General features: G+C 40.6%; 1 protein-coding gene and 1 non-coding gene across 5 annotated transcripts in view; both read right to left on the bottom strand.

Moving 5' to 3' along the window:
* Positions 1 to 19,401, bottom strand: part of CDK5RAP2 (CDK5 regulatory subunit associated protein 2) — a 236,132-nt gene that overhangs the window by 179,859 nt on the left and 36,872 nt on the right. For 3 of the 4 annotated variants that reach the window (XM_060200066.1, XM_060200067.1, XM_016190743.2), the window contains exons 4-5: positions 14,740 to 14,850; positions 8,323 to 8,399 (exon numbers count right to left, since the gene is read on the bottom strand). In XM_060200066.1, coding sequence (XP_060056049.1) covers positions 8,323 to 8,399; positions 14,740 to 14,850 — 188 coding nt within the window. The remainder of the gene's footprint in view (positions 1 to 8,322; positions 8,400 to 14,739; positions 14,851 to 19,401) is intronic. The other variant, XM_060200065.1, reaches the window with a different exon arrangement.
* LOC132541004 (U4 spliceosomal RNA) lies at positions 5,082 to 5,222 on the bottom strand. Its single transcript, XR_009552200.1, has one exon. It is a non-coding gene; the product is annotated as a U4 spliceosomal RNA (small nuclear RNA).

The raw sequence follows: 19,401 nt of genomic DNA on the forward strand, positions 1-19,401 counted from the left end.
TAGGACCTTTTCCACCATCATGTACCAGGACCCCAAAGCTGCAACACTTCCCTTACTCTCCGCCCCACTTCCCCAGAGTCCTTTGCTTTGGGATAATATACCACATGCTGTCCAAGTTTCACTCTGTGATTTCTCTGTCTGTCCTTATTCCTTAAGCTCACTCACAGATGGAAGAAAAACATCATGAGCACTGGCTACCACTTAGGGCATGAATCAGGGCAGAGCTCATGCAAGTAGATCACATTTCTGTGCTACTCCAACATCAAGTGCAGAGTTGACTGTTGGTATGCATGAGACCCCTTCTGTTTCATTTGGTTTAAATCCCCCCTGCTTAACACTATTTATATAACCACTTCAGTCCCCCCCCTGCTTAACACTATTTACATAACCACTTCATTCTATTTATATAACCGCTGTTAACAAGCACCACCCTCCCTCCAGGGCATTAGTGGTTCAGTGATAGAATTCTCGCCTGCTCCACCCCCTCTCCTTGTCACACCCTGATCCTCTCCTTGTCACACTCTGATTTTCACCAGTCACTTTTCTCTCCACCCTCTCTATGTCACATCCTGTTTCCACCCTACTTGGCAAGTATATATAAAGACAGCATTGTGAGTTTTACGGTACCTTTAGTTTAGCTTAGCTCGGCTTAGATTGTGTTGCGTCCTGCATGAATAAAGAGATACTGCCTACAGCTCAACCATGAGTCCCTGGTTGTCTGTTACCCGCCTGTGAAGCCAGACCAGCGAAAACAACATAGCCGGGCGAAAACAACAGTTGACACATTGTGACACCACAGAATATTCTCTCCGCTTAACAAGCAGTGGTTGGGATAGCACACCAAAATCAGATGCAGGACCATAACCACTGACGCCTTTCTCCCCTACCTACAGAAAACAATGCCACTTGCGGATTTGTAAGACATATACTTGAAACAGTTCTTCCCAGGTTTCTAAAATGATTGCAGCTTTCCAGAAGACAAAATAATATAGGAAATGGCTCCACCTAAAGCTGGTTTCTCAGAGGAAAAGAATAGCAACAGAACAAATGCACTCACCACCAGCCTCCTATCCCCTGCTTTAGGGGCATGTGCAATTTTTCCAACCAAGAGTCAACTGATTATTCACATGTACAGGCCATGTGAGTTTTTGACTGAGAACAATGGAAAGTCAAGAGGGCCACAAGTGCTGTACAAGTCTCCACATGAGCTGCCTACAAATAAAGACTTTATTCATATTTTGTTTCCTTTTACCAATAAGCCCTCAGAAGGCCCCAGTGTCATGATATCATTTTAATGGAATTCAATGTGAACAACTGGAAAGAAAGAACATGGGCTCTGAAGCTGAACAGATCTGCTTCCAAATTCCAACTCTATTATGTCCCCAGAGTCACTCTGAATAAATTACCTCTTACACCTCAGTTTCCCATTTGAAAAATGAGATGACAGCCTCTTAGAATTAATGTGCTCACCCATGTGGTGTTTCTAGCATAGTGCCCTTTCCTCTCAGAACTGAGTGCTACAGTTAGCCTGTTAGCCTCTGAGGTGATGACAGCACAGCCTCTGCTGAGATGCTGTGGGAGGCCTTATTCTACCTACTGCCGGTGTCTTGAGAACAGATCATCCATGGTGGCCAGACCCACTAAGGCCACCATTGCCATTTCCTGACTAATGCCATGAAATATCCTCAGCCCCCTAACTCCCTCAGCTCACTTCCTGATACTACTGTCTAGAACCCACAGTGATTCATAATCATTTCTACCACTCCTCAGGAGGCATTAAAGATTACCAAAAGAATCCCAGGCTCGGCACTTTTTCTTCCTGAGCCTTTGATACATAGGATTTTTCCAGTCTTGAATATCCACTACACACTCGTAAATGTTTTAGCCCTTAGACTATATAGTTACTTCTACCTAATAACAAATAGCTCCCTGTATTACCCTCTACTCCCCATCACTCCACCCTGCCCAGCAACTGCAAATAGTCTCCCTCCTATGAGCCCAGATTCAACTTTTGTATTTTACAGTCAGCCTCACACACATTGTCTAGAGGCTGACTACAATTTTTAACAAGCATTGGTTTATTCAGTTGGTTTGCATTTTAGTTATAACAATAAAATACAGTCTCAATAATAAATGTTCCGACTTTCCATTTATCATCTTCGTACTTTGCAGTTACTGTAGCAATAAAATTTATACTCAGCAGTATGGTGTGCAATTTTCTTCTACTAATGGAGTGTGTGTGTGTGTGTGTGTGTGTGTATGTGTGTGTGTGTGTGTGTGTGTGTGTGTGTGTGTGTGTGTGTGTGTGTGTGTGTGTGTGTCTTAAAGCTACACGGATAAAATTTACTCCTGACAATACGTCTGGTTTTGTTTTTAACGTCCCCTTGCTGTAACTGGTGACTATAACAATGAGAAGTCAGCAAACATTTATATTTTCTCTGAGGCAGGACAGGTCCAGGAACAATCCAGACCCAGATCTGCTACCTACTTGGCCAAATCTCCCTACTCCTCCTCTGAATTTCGTATTTCTTTTTTGCTCAAATGGGATTATTAACTGCCTCCTGTCATTGCTATAAAATCAAGTATGACCAAGAATGTGAAGGGTAGGACACAAAGCTTGAGACAAAGTAGGATCACAATACATGTCAGTTCCCTCTGCTTCCCCTTTTGTTTTTTATGGTGTCTGGGTTGATAATTGAGAAAGGAAAGGAAAGGCTGAGAGAAATTGGTCAAATCCAGTTTTCTCCCCAATCTAAGAAAGAAACTTCTATAAACACTACTATTTCAGGGGATCGGGCTGTAGCGCATACATGGCACAAAGTTCAAGGACTGGCATAAGGATCCCAGTTCCAGCCCCTGGCTCCTCACCTGCAGGGGGGTCGCTTCACCAGCGGTGAAGCATGTCTGCAGGTGTCTTTCTCTCCCGCTCCCTGTCTCCCCTCCTCTCTCGATTTCTCTCTGTCCTATCCAACAACAATGACAACAGCAATAATAATAATAATGGCAATAACATGGACAACAAAATGAGAAACATGGCCTCCAGGAGTAGGCACCGAGCCCCAGCAATAACCCTGGAAGCAAAAAAAAAAAAAAAAAACTACTATTACCACCCTTTGTAATCATCAACATTGCCTTTTCATTCTTTCCATTCTAATTATAGTTCTTTAGGGAAAATCAAGGGATTTTCCTGAGTGATAAGTCCCATATCTTCCACTCATCAAAAAATTAAAGAATAATAACTAAAAGAGGAAGCTGAATGTATTAGTAAAGATATTTTCCATCAGTGAGCACATATCAGACACACACACTGCCAGGTGCTGATCATCAAAGGCAAAAGAAGAGATGCTTTTTATATATAAAGAGAATGCATAGTCTATGGCAGGCATGCCGCACAAAGGCCCTATGAAGGCACTGAGAAGTCAACGCTCATATTCCTGCCTCCTAGTAGAGCCAACAAAGGGACCCTGTTCTTTCCACTATCCCCAGACTCACTAATGGAGGAGAAAAGGTTCTTGGTCTTAGACAACCTGTAACTGTGATAAAGAAATTATCATTGTGCTCCGGAAGATGGCGCAGTGGATAGAGCACTAGATTCTCAAGCCTGAGGTCCTGCGTTCAATCTCCAGCAGCACATGTACCAGACTGATGTCTGGTTCTTTCTCTCTCTCCTCCTATCTTTCTCATTAATAAATAAATAAAATCTTTAAAAAGAAAGAAAAGAAATGTGTATCATATACATGAAAAAAAGTTTTTAAGATCTCTTTTTAAACATTTTATACATTTATTCAATAGAGACAAGGAGAAATTGGGGAAAGGGAGGGAAGGAGCTGGAGGGGAGGGGAGGGGACTGGAGGGGAGGGGAGGGGAGAGGAGAGGAGAGGAAAGGTAAATACAGCACTGTTTCACCATTTGTGAAGCTTTCCCTCTGTAGATGGGGACTAGGGGCTTGAACCAGTGATAGACTAGAAATCAGGGAACTGGAGTTCTATACCTAGCTCCGATCTTAAGTGGTTCTAGTCAGCATGCTTCCTTTCTTCAGGCTAAAATTTTTCCTCTATAAAAGTAAGGTTTTCGAGGTGGGGGTATAGCATAATGGTTATGCAAAGAGACTTTCATGACTGAGGCTTTCAAGTCCCAGGTTCAATCCCCAACACCATCATAAGCCAGAGCTGAGCTCTGGTTAAAAAAAGAGAGAGAGAGATTTTCCTTGAGATTTGCCTAGTTCCTAAGATAATGATGAACTGCAAAAGGCTGTGAAAGTGTCTTATAAACCAAAAAGTGCTACACACATATGGAATTGTCATTATATGCCTGAGAAATTTAGGCAGAGACTGATGTACGGGGGAGCCTTTACGTAGACTCGGGCTTAGAGGGATGGGAAGCAGAAGAGGTCTGTCAAGACAGAGTTGGAGCAACAGTAACAGAATTTTTTTTAATACAGGCATACCTTGTTTGATTGAGCTTTGTAATGGTGTTTTTATTTGTTTTACAAGTTGAAGGTTTGTGACTATCTTGTGTTAATAAGTTGTTGGTGCTTTTCTCACCAATGTAAAATATACTTCTGTGTCATACTTTGGTAATTTTTGGAATACTTGAAATTTTTCATTATTATTATGCCTCTTACAATGATTTATGATCAGTGTTCTTTAATATTTCTATGGCAACCTTTGAGCAGCAAACAGATCAGAACTCACTGAAGGCTCATGATAGTTAACATTTTTGTAATGAAGTATTTTTAATTAAAGTATATACTTTTCTTTTTTTTTTTTTTTGTTAAGATTTTATTTATTTATTAATGAGAAAGATAGGAGGAGAGAGAGAAAGAAACAGAAGTCACTCTGGTACATGTACTGCCAGAGATTTTTAACTCAGGACCTCATGCTTGAGAGGTCCAATGCTTTATCCACTGCACCACCTCCCAGACCACCCAGGTTCAATTCTTAAACCACCATAAGCCAAAATTATGCACTGCTGTAACATGAAAAAGAAGATAAAAAAAACCCACATGTCCCACGAGATCAGACCCAGAGAGAAACAATCGGCGTAATATATCTCACTATTTTTGAACTCTGAAACGTCAGTCTCCGTAGAGACTGTCAAAAATTGCCAATGCCGACTGTATTTCAAGTCGTCATGGCGGGGTATTGGGAAAAGTTTTCAATTAGCAATAATCGCGCCTCGGATAAACCTCATTGGCTACGATACTGCCACTGCGCAAAGCTGAAGTATATACTTTTCTTGACATAATGCAATCACATACTTAATAAACTACAATACAATACATGTAAACAAAATGATTACATGCACTGGGAAATAAAAATACTCATCTGAGCACCTTTCTTAGGCTATCTGCTTTATTGTGGTGATCTGGAATTGAACTCAAAATATCTCTGAGTTGTGCCTGTATCTATGAACTGTCTCAATTTCTCTCCTATCCAACAATAACAACAAAAATGAATAAAATAAAATAAGATAAAATAAAATAAAATAAAATAAAATAAAATAGACCTCCAGGATTAGTGGATTCATGGTGCAGGTACCAAGCCCCAGTGATAGTCATACAGGCAAAAAAAAAAAAAATTAAGTTAAATAAAGAGTTGATGAAAAGAAAGTCTAAGTTGCTAAGTCACTGTAAACACTTTTTTTAAAAAAGAATTTTTTTTTCTTGCCATGCAGGCTTCTTTTTTTTTTTTTAATCTGTACTTATTTATTGGACAGAGACAGCCAGAAACCAAGAGGGAAGGAAGTGATAAGAGAGGAAGAGAGACAGAGAGACACCTGCAGCACTGTTTCACCACTTGTGAAGCTTTCCCCCTGCAAGTGGACCTGGGTCCTTGTGCACTGTAACATGTGCACTCAAAGCTTGAACCTGGGTCCTTGTGCACTGTAACATGTGCACTCAACCAGGTGTGCCCCCACCTGGCCCCTACTGTATATACTCTTCAATAGAACTCATGATCTAGGAATTATCACTGGCATCTTCCTTTCTATTGTTACCCTGTCTTGTTGACTTTGCTTCCTAAATGTCTTTCCATTCCCTCACTTACTTCCATGACTCAGAACTCATGATCTAGGAATTATCACTGGCATCTTCCTTTCTATTGTTACCCTGTCTTGTTGACTTTGCTTCCTAAATGTCTTTCCATTCCCTCACTTACTTCCATGACTAATCTCTCACCCAGACTACCATACTAGCCCCCTGACCTGTCTCCTTACCTATTTCTGCTCCCTCTACAAAATACTTCCCACTCAGAAGTCAGTGACCTTTTAAAAAACAAAACTCTGATTGTGTCAGTGCTTAAAACCCAGAACAGCTTTCTAGTTCCCATTTAGAAAAAAAAAAGGCCAAAATCTGAATGTCCCTCAAGACCTCTGAGACAAGAGTGAAAACTCCCTGCCTTCTATTTTCCGAGCCCACAACTGATACTTAAATATTCTCTAAATAAATTAATAAAGTTGATTACCACAAAATATACTAGTTTGAATGGTCTGGGAAACAAATGCATATAAACATGCACAAATCCCCAAAAGACTCAGGCCTCTCTAAGGTTGGCTATCTATGTATACAAGCTTGGTTCAAAACAAGTCCTAGTCAAGAATTGCAGCAGACCATGCACTGATGATGAAAGAAACCTGTTTTCACCACCAACTTCTCAGTTTAGCAAAACAGATGTGTACTCCCTGCCTAGAGAATGGCATGCTTGCAAAATAACCATAAAAACAACAACAACAAGCATGTTAATCTGCTTCACTCATTTATTCATCCAGAAAAGACTATGTGTGAATGGCCAGCGTAACCCAGAGAAGCTTGGCTGGGGACCATTCAAACTTCCAGCTGCTGGAGCCTATGGCCATGAGTAAAATTATATGGCTCAGAGCAGTGCAGCTGTGCCCTAAGCTAACTCCTGTTCCTGCCCACCACACCCAGCAGAAGATCTGCTACCATGACAAACAGAACAATCACAGAAGTTTCAGTCATATCCTGAGCGGGTCAGCTCTGGGAGCTCTTATTCCACTCTCATCAAGCGTAACTCAGCTCACTTTGATGCCCCCACCGTACACGCATATGCTTCTATCACTGCACCTCCATTATACTGTGTTAACAGGTTACAACTCACCAATCTCTGATGAGCTCCCAAAATAAGAGAATGTCTCTTTCCAAATGCTCAGTGTGTGATCCAAGTCATCAGATAATAAATGTGCACGAATGACTGAATAATCAACTGACTCATGAATAGCCAAACTGTCCTTGCTTTTCAATAAGTAGCCATTCATTAATTCAAATAATAGCTTTCAAATATTTCTCTTTTATTTATTTACTTTTTTGCCTCCTTTTTTATTGCTTGGGCTTGGTGCCTGAACGATGAATCCACTGTTCCTGGAGGCCATTTTTTTCCCATTTTGTTCCCCTTGTTGTTGTCATTATTGTCATTGCTGTCGCTGGATAGAACAGAGAGAAATCAAGAGAGAAAGGGAAGACAGAGGGGGAGAGAAAGACAGACACCTGCAGACCTGCTTCACTGCTTGTGAAGCGACCCCCTTGCGGGTGGGGAGCCGGGGCTCGAACTGAAATCCTTACACTGGTCCTTGAGCTTTGTGCCATGTGCACTTAACCCATTGCACTACAGCCCAGCCCCCCTTTCAAATATTTCTAAGACAACACCGCTTTTAAGCAAAAGTCCCTAGTATATCAAGCAGACACAGAAATTAGTTATTCTGGTTGAAGTTCCACCTCACTCAGGAGCAAGGTCATAGGAGTCCTTCAGAATCCCTGCAATCCCTTACAGCTTTTTCAGCAACAAAAATGAATGCGTTGCTGACATAACTGACAACATGGGTGGGTATCACCGATACACTGCTGAAGACTGAGGTCAGACACTTAAGCAAAGAGTGGAAGCACAGTGTAGGATTCCATTTTTCTCAAGCCCCCAGTGCAGGCAGAATGGAAACAATGGAGATACTAGTAGTGGTCAGCGTAGTGAAAAGGAAAGGTTAGTTCTGGGAAAACAAAGAGACTTCTGGGAGGCTTGAGATATTCTGCTTTCTGATCTGGATGGTGGCTCCACAGATGTGCTCTATTGGTGAGAAGCCATCCTGCTGTGCATTTCAGGTCTGTTTAGTTTCCTGTAAGTATGTTTCACTTTAAAGGTCTATTGAAAAATAATTATTTTTTAAACCCTTCTTAGGGTCCTCAAAGAGCTGGAGAATGAGAGCCTTAGAAAGCACAAGGTTGGACTTTATTGGCCCTCCCCCCCCCCAAAGTCTCTACCATCAGAAGCCCCAGACGGTCTGCAAGTTTGTGAATGGGCGACAGATACTCACGAGGCTTTGATGAGCAACTGTTCTCTCTCTTGGAGCTCCCTCTTCAAACTTTCAACTTCCACCTTCAGCTCAATGTTCTTCCAAGACAAGAGTGGGAGAGAAAAGACACAGCATAAAACACGGGCCATATGAAAGTCTACATTGGGGGGAGGTACTTTCAGCATGGACTATGAGATGCTTCTAAGAGGCACATATTAGATTCAAACCCTCATTAGCCTCAGGGCATAGGGAAAAGGGAATTAGTAAACACTGGTGGTCTCAAAAGCAAGCCCTGGGTTTCTCAAGACTTGGAACAATTATGTAAATTTTCTAAGCATCTAACAGCCAGAGCATTCAAACACTGAAGCATAAATGTCATACAAGTGAGGCTGATTTAAAAATTGTTTGCCCTCCACCAAGCAAATTTACAAGCAATTCTGTAGTTTGCTTATACCATTCCAAGGCAATTACTTCTGGTTGTTTATAATCATGCATGTGGTGGTTGTAGCAATGGGAATATGTTATGGCTTAAAAGAAATAAAACATGTGGATGGATAAGTGGGAGGCCACATCATAGCCTGTCTTGTTTTAATTTAAAATGTCAGGGTATTCACTTATGAAAGAGTCACAACCATAAGGGACTAGCTGTCTAGAAGGGACACCACAGTGTTCTCAACCATCTTCCTTTTAATTGACTGGAATAAAGGGAGTCCAGATGTGACCTGAGGCTTATAACTTACATGCAAGTCCAAAAACAGAATTTTCAGTAAATGGATCGTAAAAGATGTGGGTAGTGGCAGGCTTCTCAAACCTGTCCACAAATACATCCTAGACAGAATATTGGATGAACTCATGATAGACAGGGGCCTATGTATGCAGTTTGTAGAGAACTGCTGCCAATCCAAGATTTCCTTGAAATTTCACTCCTGTTGTATTTAATAATTCATGCCAGTTATGCAGTCTACTCCATAATACATGTGTGTTGTTTTAATATAAAAATAACATTTTCTGTGATATGTATGATCTCAAAGAATATACCTCCCCCCTCTCTCAGCCATGCAGCTCTGGAACTTGAGAAGTCAACAAGGACATGGGTTCAAATTGTGCCTTTCCCAGATTTACCATGGTAACTTGATCAAGTTATCATGACTAGAGATCACCCTGACTACAAGGAGACTGTAGTAAGGCAGTAGGTGCTCGTTTATCTATTCCTTCATTTCACAGACACTGACCAATCGATTACCCATGACAGGAAAACACTGGCTAAGCACTGGGGACACTGTGGCAAGCAAAGTACACAGAGGCACTGCCTTCATGCTAACATAGGATACAGAAGTGGACATGCAAACCTGTAATTGTCCTTGGAAGCACAGGTGAGGTGAGAAAGCAGATTTCTCCTGTCAGATCATTCAAGTGTCAAATGAGTTAATATACCACCCCCTAACCCAGCATGAGGAATTGAGGATTAAATGAACTAGCAAATGAAAAGGGTCCAGGTCTAGGTCCAAGTGTGTTACTTTTCTCCAATGTTAGCAACAGGAGCTGAAAATCTACAGGCAGAAATTTTTCTTTTTTTTCCTCTTTCTGTTGCCCTTGTTATTATCATTGTTGTGGTTATTATTGTTGTTGTTGTTGTTAGTTAAGACAGTAAGAAATGGAGAGACGAGTGGAAGACAGAGGGGGAGAGAAAGATAGACACCTGCACACCCGTTTCACTGCTTGTGAAGCAACCACCCTGCAGGTGGAGAACCGGGGGCTCGAACTGGGATGCTTGAGCCAGTCCTTGCACCTGGCGCCATGTGTGCTTAACCCGCTGCGCTACCACCTGACCCCCTAGGCAGAAATTTTTCTAGAAGAAGCTGAAAGGTCTTTGCATAGAGGATACTGGATTATAGTACACACTGTCTTAACTGTGGTTTTATGAAAACTGTAGAAACATCTTTTAAACAGTACATTCCTTCTTTAGCTCTCAAAAGGACAGGTCACTTACATGTAAGAGCTGATACTACATACCATTTGTGCTTTGCTTTTTGATGATCCAACTGGCAACCCCAACCTAGCACATTTAAAAGCTAGCATGTCGGTACCCAGTGGTGGCACACCCAGTTGAGCACACACATTACCATGAGCAAGGACTGGGGTTTGAGCTCCCACTCCCCACCTGTACAGGGAAGCTTTGCAAGAGGTAATGCAAATCTACAAGTGTCTTTCTCCCTTCCTCTCTATCCCCTTCCCCTCTCAATTTCTCTCTCTTATCAAATTAAAAAAAAAAAAAATGGCTGTCAGGAGCAGTGGATTCATAGTGCAGGCACCAAGCCCCAACAACAACCCTGGTGGCAATAAAAATAAAATTAAATTAAAAAAACTTATATGTCCACTAAACTATTTTTCTCAAGCCCAGTGCCTCAAATTATAAAGTTACATACATGGTGGTATGATTTCCAAACCAATACCTTATAAGCATAAAATGGGTAACATTATAAAATAAAAAGAATGAAAATACTCTTAAACCACTACTAAGAAAATCTATATAAGATACTGTTTAGGAATATACAGTACAGAACAGAACATTACTACACTTATGTAAAAAGGGAATTTATAGGAGCCAGGCAGTGGCACACCTCGTTAAACACTCACATTATAGTGTGTAAGAACCCAGGTTCAAACCCCTGGTCCCCACCTGCAGGGGGAAAGCTTCACCAGTAGTGACGCAGAGCTGCAGGAATCTATCTCTTTCCCTCTCTGTCTCCCCCTACCCTCTCAATTTCTCTCTGTTCTATCCAATAATAAAAATAAAGATTCAAAAATAAATAAATAAAAATGAAATTTAAACACACAGTTGCTTGTATAAGGAATTAATAATAATGGTTAGATCTAGGGAATTAGAAGATAAAGAGTGGATTAAATTCTTTTAAGTGTATGCTTTAATTCTTTTTAAATTCTGAACCAGGTGACTGATCCAAAAACGTACATGTAAAAGTAGATGTAGAAGTAAAAGTCCAAATAAATCAATTCATCTCAAAATGGTGATTATGCTGAGTAAAAAAAAAAAAAAGGAAAGAAAGAAAGAAAGAAATGTTGAATGGCTAATAGATGGTTTCACTCATAATGTAGAATATGGATAGAAAAAAAGGAATACAGATAGCAAATAAATTTGCTATATATGGAGATATCCTAAGGAACCCAACACACCCATCCAAAAAGATCTGTGTACACATACGTTCTTAGCAGCACAATTTGTAATAGCCAAAACCTGGAAGCAACCCAGGTGTCCAACAACAGAGGAGTGGCTGAGCAAGTTGTGGTCTATATACACAATGGAATACTACTCAGCTACTAAAAACGGCGACTTCACCATTTTCAGCCAATCTTGGATGAAGCTTGAAAAAACCATGTTGAGTGAAATAAGTCAGAAACAGAAGGTTGAATATGATGGTCTCACGCTCAGGCAGAAGTTGAAAAACAAGATCAGAAAAGAAAACACAAGTAGAACCTGAAGTGGAATTGGCGTACTGCACCAAAGTAAAAGACTCGGGAGTGGGGGGTGGAAAACAGGTCCAAAAAGGATGACAGAGGACCTAGTTGGGCTTGTATTGCTATATGGAAAATTGGGAAATGTAATGCATGTACAAACTATTGTATTTCCTGTCTCATTTAAAACATTAATTTCCCAATAAATTTAAAAAATAAAACAAAATCATATATATATATAATTATCTGTTAAACTCTGTAAAAACTATGGTGATTATCAATGGGGGGCACAGGAACTCTTGTGATGGGTGCAGTGAATTAAATACATACACATACAAGCATGAAACTATACCACCTGAAATCTTCTAAGTTTGTAAACTAATGTTAAATCACTAATAATAAAAAGTTTAAGTTAAATAAGGTCATCTGATCAAAGGAAAAGAACAGCACACTGAGCTAGGAACAGCTGGGTTCAAAATCCACCTCACATAGTAGCTATGCGGCAATAACCATGCTACTGTGCCTCCCTAAGCCTCAATTTCCTCTCCCATTAGGATAATACCCACCGCAAAGGTCAGTCTTGAACATTTAAAAATGATGAATATGCAAATGTCTAGGGCAGTACCTGACAGAGAATCTTACCTAGGAACTAAAAAGTTGTGAGACACATGATAACTACATTTATGTGCAATAACTTTTACAGGGTAGGTTTCTCTTTAGAAGTTTGATTGCACCACAACTCATGAAAGGGACATCCTCATTGTCTTTCCACCCCAACGCGGAAGGGAGGAAAAACTGTCAAAAGGAGGAACAAAAGAGCTTTTCAGTTCTTGAAAAAGCTCAAAAGTACAGCCCAACCCCTCTTCAAGAACAGCTCACTTAGTTTATTTGCTGAAGTTCAAGATTTCTTTTTCCTCCTTCAAAAGTTTCTGCTGGTACAAACTTCTAAAGAGAAGAGACGAGATAATTCCCAGGCCAAGGGCTAATCTACTGGAGACAGCTAAGAAATGGGCACTGAAACAGTTTGTACTTATGTCTTTTCAAAAATCCAAGTTCTTTTTTTCAACTTTCAGAACCAAGGACTGTTTTCAAGGAGAGACCTTCAGGTCAAGATACCAAAGGGGAGGGATTTATTTTCTGACAGTTACAAGCAAGCACACAAAGAATACAGAAGGGTTATATCACAGAAAAGTTGACAATTCTAATTCTGAGCTGCCAATGAGCCTCAATAAAACAATGATGATAACTGTCAAGCATTGACTGGGTGCCACGGCTTTTCATTTATCATCTCATTTTAATCCACACAAATAACCCTGACAGAGGAATTACCACTTACTTGAAAGCAAACCCAAAGACCTGATGTGACTTGCCTACAGTTAGCGATACAGTCGGTTGGTAATACAAGGATTCAATTGCAAAGATAGTCCAACATTTCAGACTGCATCAAAAATACAATTTTAAAAAGAAATTAACATAAAAAAAGAAAAGAAATTGAAATGAAGATAGCAAATCAGAATTTTGATTTTAGGGGCCAGGTGGTGGCACCCCTGCTTGAGTGCACATGTTACAATATACAAGGACCCAGGTTTGAGCCCCCCGGTTCCCACCTGCAGGGGGAAAGCTTTGCCAAGTGAAGCAATGCTACAGGTGTCTTTCTGTTGCTCTATGTCACTATTTCTCCCTTCCTTCTCAATTTCCGGCTGTCTCTATCAAATAAATAAAGATAATTTTTAAAAAATTGATTTTAAATAGAAAGACCCCTTTAAAATTAACTTTATGAATTGTGCTGCTATGAACATAGGTGTACACAGATCATTTTGGTTGGGTGTTATGCAGTCCTTGAGGTATACCCCAAGGAGAGGAATTACTGGGTCATATGGAAGGTCCATGTCTAGCCTTGTGAGAGTTCTCCAAACTGCTCTCCACAGAGGTTGGACCAATTTACATTCCCATCAGCAGTGCAGAAGGGTTCCTTTGTCCCCAAAGCCTCAACAGCATTTGTTGCTGCTGTCCTTTTTGATGTATGCCATTCTCACAGGGGTGAGGTGGTATCTCAATGTTGTCTTTATTTGCATTTTTCTGACAATCAGTGACCTGAAGCAAGTTTTCATGTGTTTGTTAGCCTTTTGGATCTCTTCTATAGTAAATGTTCTGTTCATATCCTCTGCCCATTTTGGGATGGGGTCATTTGCTTTTTTGTTGCTAAGTTTATTGAGCTCTTTGTATATTTTGGTGATTAGTCTCTTATCTGATGTCTGGCATGTGAAGATGCAAATGCCCTTTGGAATAGAACTAAAATATGCCTACTAGCTACCTACAAAACAGAGGACCCCCCCTTTCATCTGCACTATTCCAGCCCTTAGGTTCATGATTAGTCAACAATTTGTTTGGCTTTATATGTTAACTCTCTTTTCAGTTACCAGGTTCCAGATGCTAGCTAGCATGATGCCAACCAGACTTCCCTGGAAAGACAATCCCACCAATGTGTCCTGGAGCTCTGATTTCCCAGAACCCCGCCCCACTAGGGAAAGAGAGAGGCAGGCTGGGAGTATGAATTGACCTGTCAACGCCCATGTTGGGCGGGGAAGCAATTACAGAAGCCAGACCTGCCACCTTCTGCATCCAACAATGACCTTGGGTCCATACTCCCAGAGGGTTAAAGAATAGAAAAGCTATCAAGGGAGGGGATGGGATACGGAGTTCTGGTGGTGGGAACTGTGTAGAGTTGTATCCCTCTTTATCCTATGGTTTTGTCAGTGTTTCCTTTTTATAAATAAAATTTTTAAAAAATTAACTTCACATCTCTTTGCTTAATATTAAGGTCATACTATTATCTTTCCACACCCCATAATCAATTCAAACTAAGTGACAGTAGCTCTTTCTATTCACACTGACTCTGAGACAAATATTAATCAAACTTCTGCTTAGAAAGACACCAGGAACAGCAGTCAGAAGTGAGGCACTCACTGTTTTATAGAGGTGTTCCGTGGGGGCATCAAATTCCTGTTGCATTCTCTCCTCAAGGAAATAAATGCGGAGCTTTAGGTTAAAGTTTTCTTTCTTTAATTCAGTGATTTGCTGAAAAATAAACATAGAAGGACTATCAAAATTAAGGTCAGAGAAATCCAGCAGAGATGCAATTACAGAAGCCAGAACTCCTTCCTTCTGCACCCCAAAAAACAATTTTGATCCATACTCCCAGTAGGGGAGAAGAGATAGGAGGAACAGGATAAGAGAAAGCTCTGAACTCCAGCTCCTCCAGGTCCCAGAGAAAGAGGACAAAAAGGGGAGAGATATTTGGATGTAGTAACAGTGTTATGTGGCCTGCAGGGGGAGAGACTATTGGGGGGAAATTATGTACAAATGTAGACAGATAGTTGTAGAGATGACAGCCCAAGTCTGCAACCTTAGGAAAACCCTGGGGAGAGACTTCCGGAGGCGGGGCTACAAGCAGCAGCAGATCTGTTTCTCTCCTCTCCTCTCCTCTCCTCTCCGGGATCAACTAGGAATACCAAAGGAAACCACCTGGGACTGAAACAAGACAGGACTAGAACGACTACAGGAACCCACCAAATCACCGGTGAGTGCAAACACGTGGCTGGTGACAAAGAGGAGCCTAGGAAGAGACTAAGTGGCTGGTAACAATCCTAAACTCTATCAGTTGAGACACCACCCACCAACACGGGGACAGCTGAAGGGAGAAGAGGACTCCCTGGAGACTTACCAAGTGCAACTCTGAGTCTCCATTGCTATTGCCCTCAAAATCTGGAGCAGCGGCAGGGAGGGACACCAGGACAGAGATCTAACCAGGAAATTCAGGAGAAGACCTATACCTTGGTGGCATAGCTATGGGGCTGTGAAAGTCTCTTTGCATAACCACGGGACTATCTCTGCCACACCCTGCCTTATCTCTTGGTCAGGAATCAGTGATTAAATTAGAAGCCCTCAGGCTCCCATAGCCTACAAAGAAAAAAAAAAAATGAGGCTTAGGAAAACCGTGGTCATTTGCAACAGAAAGACTTGGATTTCCGAACTCCGGTAGTGAGAGTGACGTGGAAGTATGCCCCTGTTGTCATGTAATTTTGTAAATTAATAATGAATCACTAATATAAAAATGTAATAAAAGGGAGTCGGGTGGTAGCGCAGTGGATTAAGTGCAGGCAGCGCCAAGCGCAAGGACCGGCGTAAGGATTCCAGTTCTAGCCCCCTGCTCCCCACCTGCAGGGGGGTTGCTTCACAAGCGGTGAGGCAGGTCTGCAGGTGTCTCTCTTTCTCTCTTCCTCTGTCTTCCCTTCTGCTCTCCATTTCTCTCTGTCCTATCCAACAACGACACCACCAACAACAACAATAACTACAACAATAAAAAAAAAAAGGGCAACAAAAGGAAATAAATATTTTTTTTAAAGTTTTTTAAAAAAAGAAAGTAAGGTCAAAAGGATGTTATCTGCTTTAATCCCCATAGTTTTCAAGGCTAGATGTGAATTGAAATGTTAAATGTTAGAAAAGCTTAGCTTTGCTACATTTGTACCAACCCACCATGAAAGAACAGTGATCCCTAGCAATGAAACAGAATTAAAGAATAAAGCGGGGGCCTGGGTGATGGCGCACCAGGTTAAGCGTACAATGTATGAAGCACAAGTACCGAGTAAGGATCCTGGTTCCAGGGGGGTCGCTTCACAAGCAGTGAAACAGGGGTGCAGGTGTCTTATCTTTCTCTCTCCCTAACTCCCCCTCCTCTCTCAATTTCTCTCTATTCTATCCAATGAAAAGAAAAAATGGCCACCAGGAGCAATGGATTTGTAGTGCAGGCACAGAGCCCCAGTGACAACCCAGAGGCAAAAATAAACAAATAAAAGACTAAAGCATACAAACTTTAAACTTTATCCATGTCAGCTGAATAATACTGATGAAATAAAACCTCTAAAATAAGAACTATTGTGATCCAGGAGGTGGCACAGCAATAAAGCAATGGAATCTCCAGCATGAAGTCCTGAGTTCAATCCCCAGCAGTACATATTCCAGATGCCTGGCTCTTTTCTTCTCTCCTCCTATCTTTCTCATAAGTAAATAAATAAAATACACAAATTATCAAACTTCACAAAAAAAGAAAAAAAATTGAACTACCTTATATTTATTTTCAAGATTAAATATTTCAAACCCAGGTGGTTTCAGTAGCAATTTCTACCAAATATTTCATGTAGAGTTAATATCAATGAATTATGTGTAACCACTTGTAGAAAATAGAAAAGAATTTTTCAACTTTATGAGGACTGCACTACCTCAATAACCAAAGCAATACAAAAATATTAAAAACTATAAACTAAATCCATCATGAAAATACACCCCAAGAAAATCCTCAGCTAAGTTTTAGGAAAAAATAGGGCGGGTGTGCATATGGTTATGCAAACAGACTGTCATGCTGAGGTTCCAAAGTCCCAGGTTCAATCACCATAAGCCAGATCTAATAAGTGCTCTGGTTAAAAAAAGAAAAAGAAAAAAGGAAAGAAAAAAAAAAAGGTTAATTCAGTGTTCAAAAAGATAACTCACATAATTCACGAAGCCTTAAGAAAAAAAATATATGACTATATCAACAGATGTAGAAATAGCATTTGGCAATTTGGCAAAACTACTCAAGATAAAAACTCAACAAACTTAAGAATTAAATGAAACTTCCTTAACCTGTTAAAGAACATGTACAAAAAAGGGGGGGAAGGCATTTAATTCAAGATGAAAAGCTGTGCGCCACTGCTCTGACATCAGGAGTAAGGAAAATATAATAACAGATCCAGTATCAAAATTTCCACTCAACATTATATTTAAAGTCCTAGATAGCACACAAAGATAAACAAAGAGGGAAATAAAAGGTACTAAGATTAGACAAAAACAAATAAAACCACCCCTAGTACCCCTAGAAGCAAATGACATGATCAACTAAGTAAAATTCCATGGTATTCACAAAAAAGCTCCTAAAACTCATAAATCAATTTACTAAAGCCAACATACAAATCTCAATTGTAACTTTTTTTAAATTATCTTTATTTATTTCTTGGCTAGAGACAGCCAGAATTCAAGGACGGGAAGATAGAAAGGGAGAGAGACAGAGAGACACCTGCAGCCCCACTTCACCACTCGCAAAGCTTTCCCCCTATAGGTGGGGACCGGACAAATCTCAATTGTATTTTAGTATTAATAAAAATCAGTTGGAAAATCAAAAAATGTAAGTACCATTCACATTAAAACTTAAAAATGTGAAATTAGACTTAAGTAATGAGGGGCCAGGGAAACAGCTCACCCAGTAATGTACACACTTTGCCATGTGCAAGGACCCAGGTCTGAAGCTAGAAACCCACTGGAGTATCATACACAGCATCAAGAGAAACCTCAAGAATGATGGAGGGTTGCTGTAGTTTTTCTCCATCCCCTGCCTCAACATCCCCCTCACCCCATTCTTTTACTTCTTTGTACTTGAAATTAAAAGGAAGAAAATGTCAACCATGAGTAGTGAAATCATGCAGATGCAAATCCACAGCCCTGAAAATAATAACTAAGTGATGAGATATATATTAAATTCATGGACTGGAAGACTCAGTTATAAAGATGTCAACTCTCTCCAAGCTGACCTATAGCTTTAGCACAATCCAGTCAAAATTCCCACAGGATTTGTTTTTAGATAGACATTAATCACAAATTTTATTCAGAACAATAAACGCTATGAGTGGATACAATGTTGAAAAGGAATCCTATGAAGCAGAACAGAAATGGACCTACTGATTTTTGACAAAGGTGCACAGACAATTCAATGGAGAATAATCCTCATTTTCAACAAATGGGGTTGGGACAATTGTGTACCTATAAATAATAAACTTCAGCCAAAACCTGATAATTAAAATTCTTTTTTGTGTGTGTGTGGGGGCGGGGGGGTTATTATCACTAGGGCTCACTATGAATCCACTGCTCTTGGAGGCCATTTTTTTCCCCAATTTGTTGCCCTTGTTGCTGTATTTATCGTTATTGTTGTCACTGCTGTTGTTACACAGGACAGAGAGAAATCTAGAGAGGAAGGGAAGACAGAAAGGGGGAGAGAAAGATAGACACCTGCAGACCTGCTTCACTGTTTGTGAAGCGACCCCCCCCCCCCCAGGTGGGGAGCTGGGGGCTCGAACTGGGATCATTACGCCAGTCCTTGAGCTTCACACCATATGCACTTAACCCACTGAGCTACTGCCTGGCCCCCAATACTTTAAATTCTTATTCTCTATTGGTGTAAACCAGTCTACTCTCCATGGAAAATAGTATGGAGGTTGCTCAACTATTATATATCAGTGTAGGATCAGCAAAATAGTTTTAGCTCAAGCCAGTTCCCCAAGATGTTTAGGAAGCTTCAATGCTGTGGTTTTTTTCCCCCTACCCTTTCTTCTCTCTCTCTCTCTCTCTCTCCTATATTTTATCTGTTTTTAAAGATATTATTTATTTATTTTTTAATGAGAGGGATAGGAGGAGAGACATAAAGAACCAGACATCACTCTGGCACATGTGCTGCCGGGGATCAAACTCAGGACCTCATGCTTGAGAGTCTAGTGCTTTATCTACTGCACCACCTCCTGGACAGCCCTATCTCTTTATATCTAT

Source organism: Erinaceus europaeus, chromosome 10, assembly GCF_950295315.1.
Source record: "Erinaceus europaeus chromosome 10, mEriEur2.1, whole genome shotgun sequence".
NCBI classification, from domain to species: Eukaryota; Metazoa; Chordata; class Mammalia; order Eulipotyphla; family Erinaceidae; genus Erinaceus; species Erinaceus europaeus.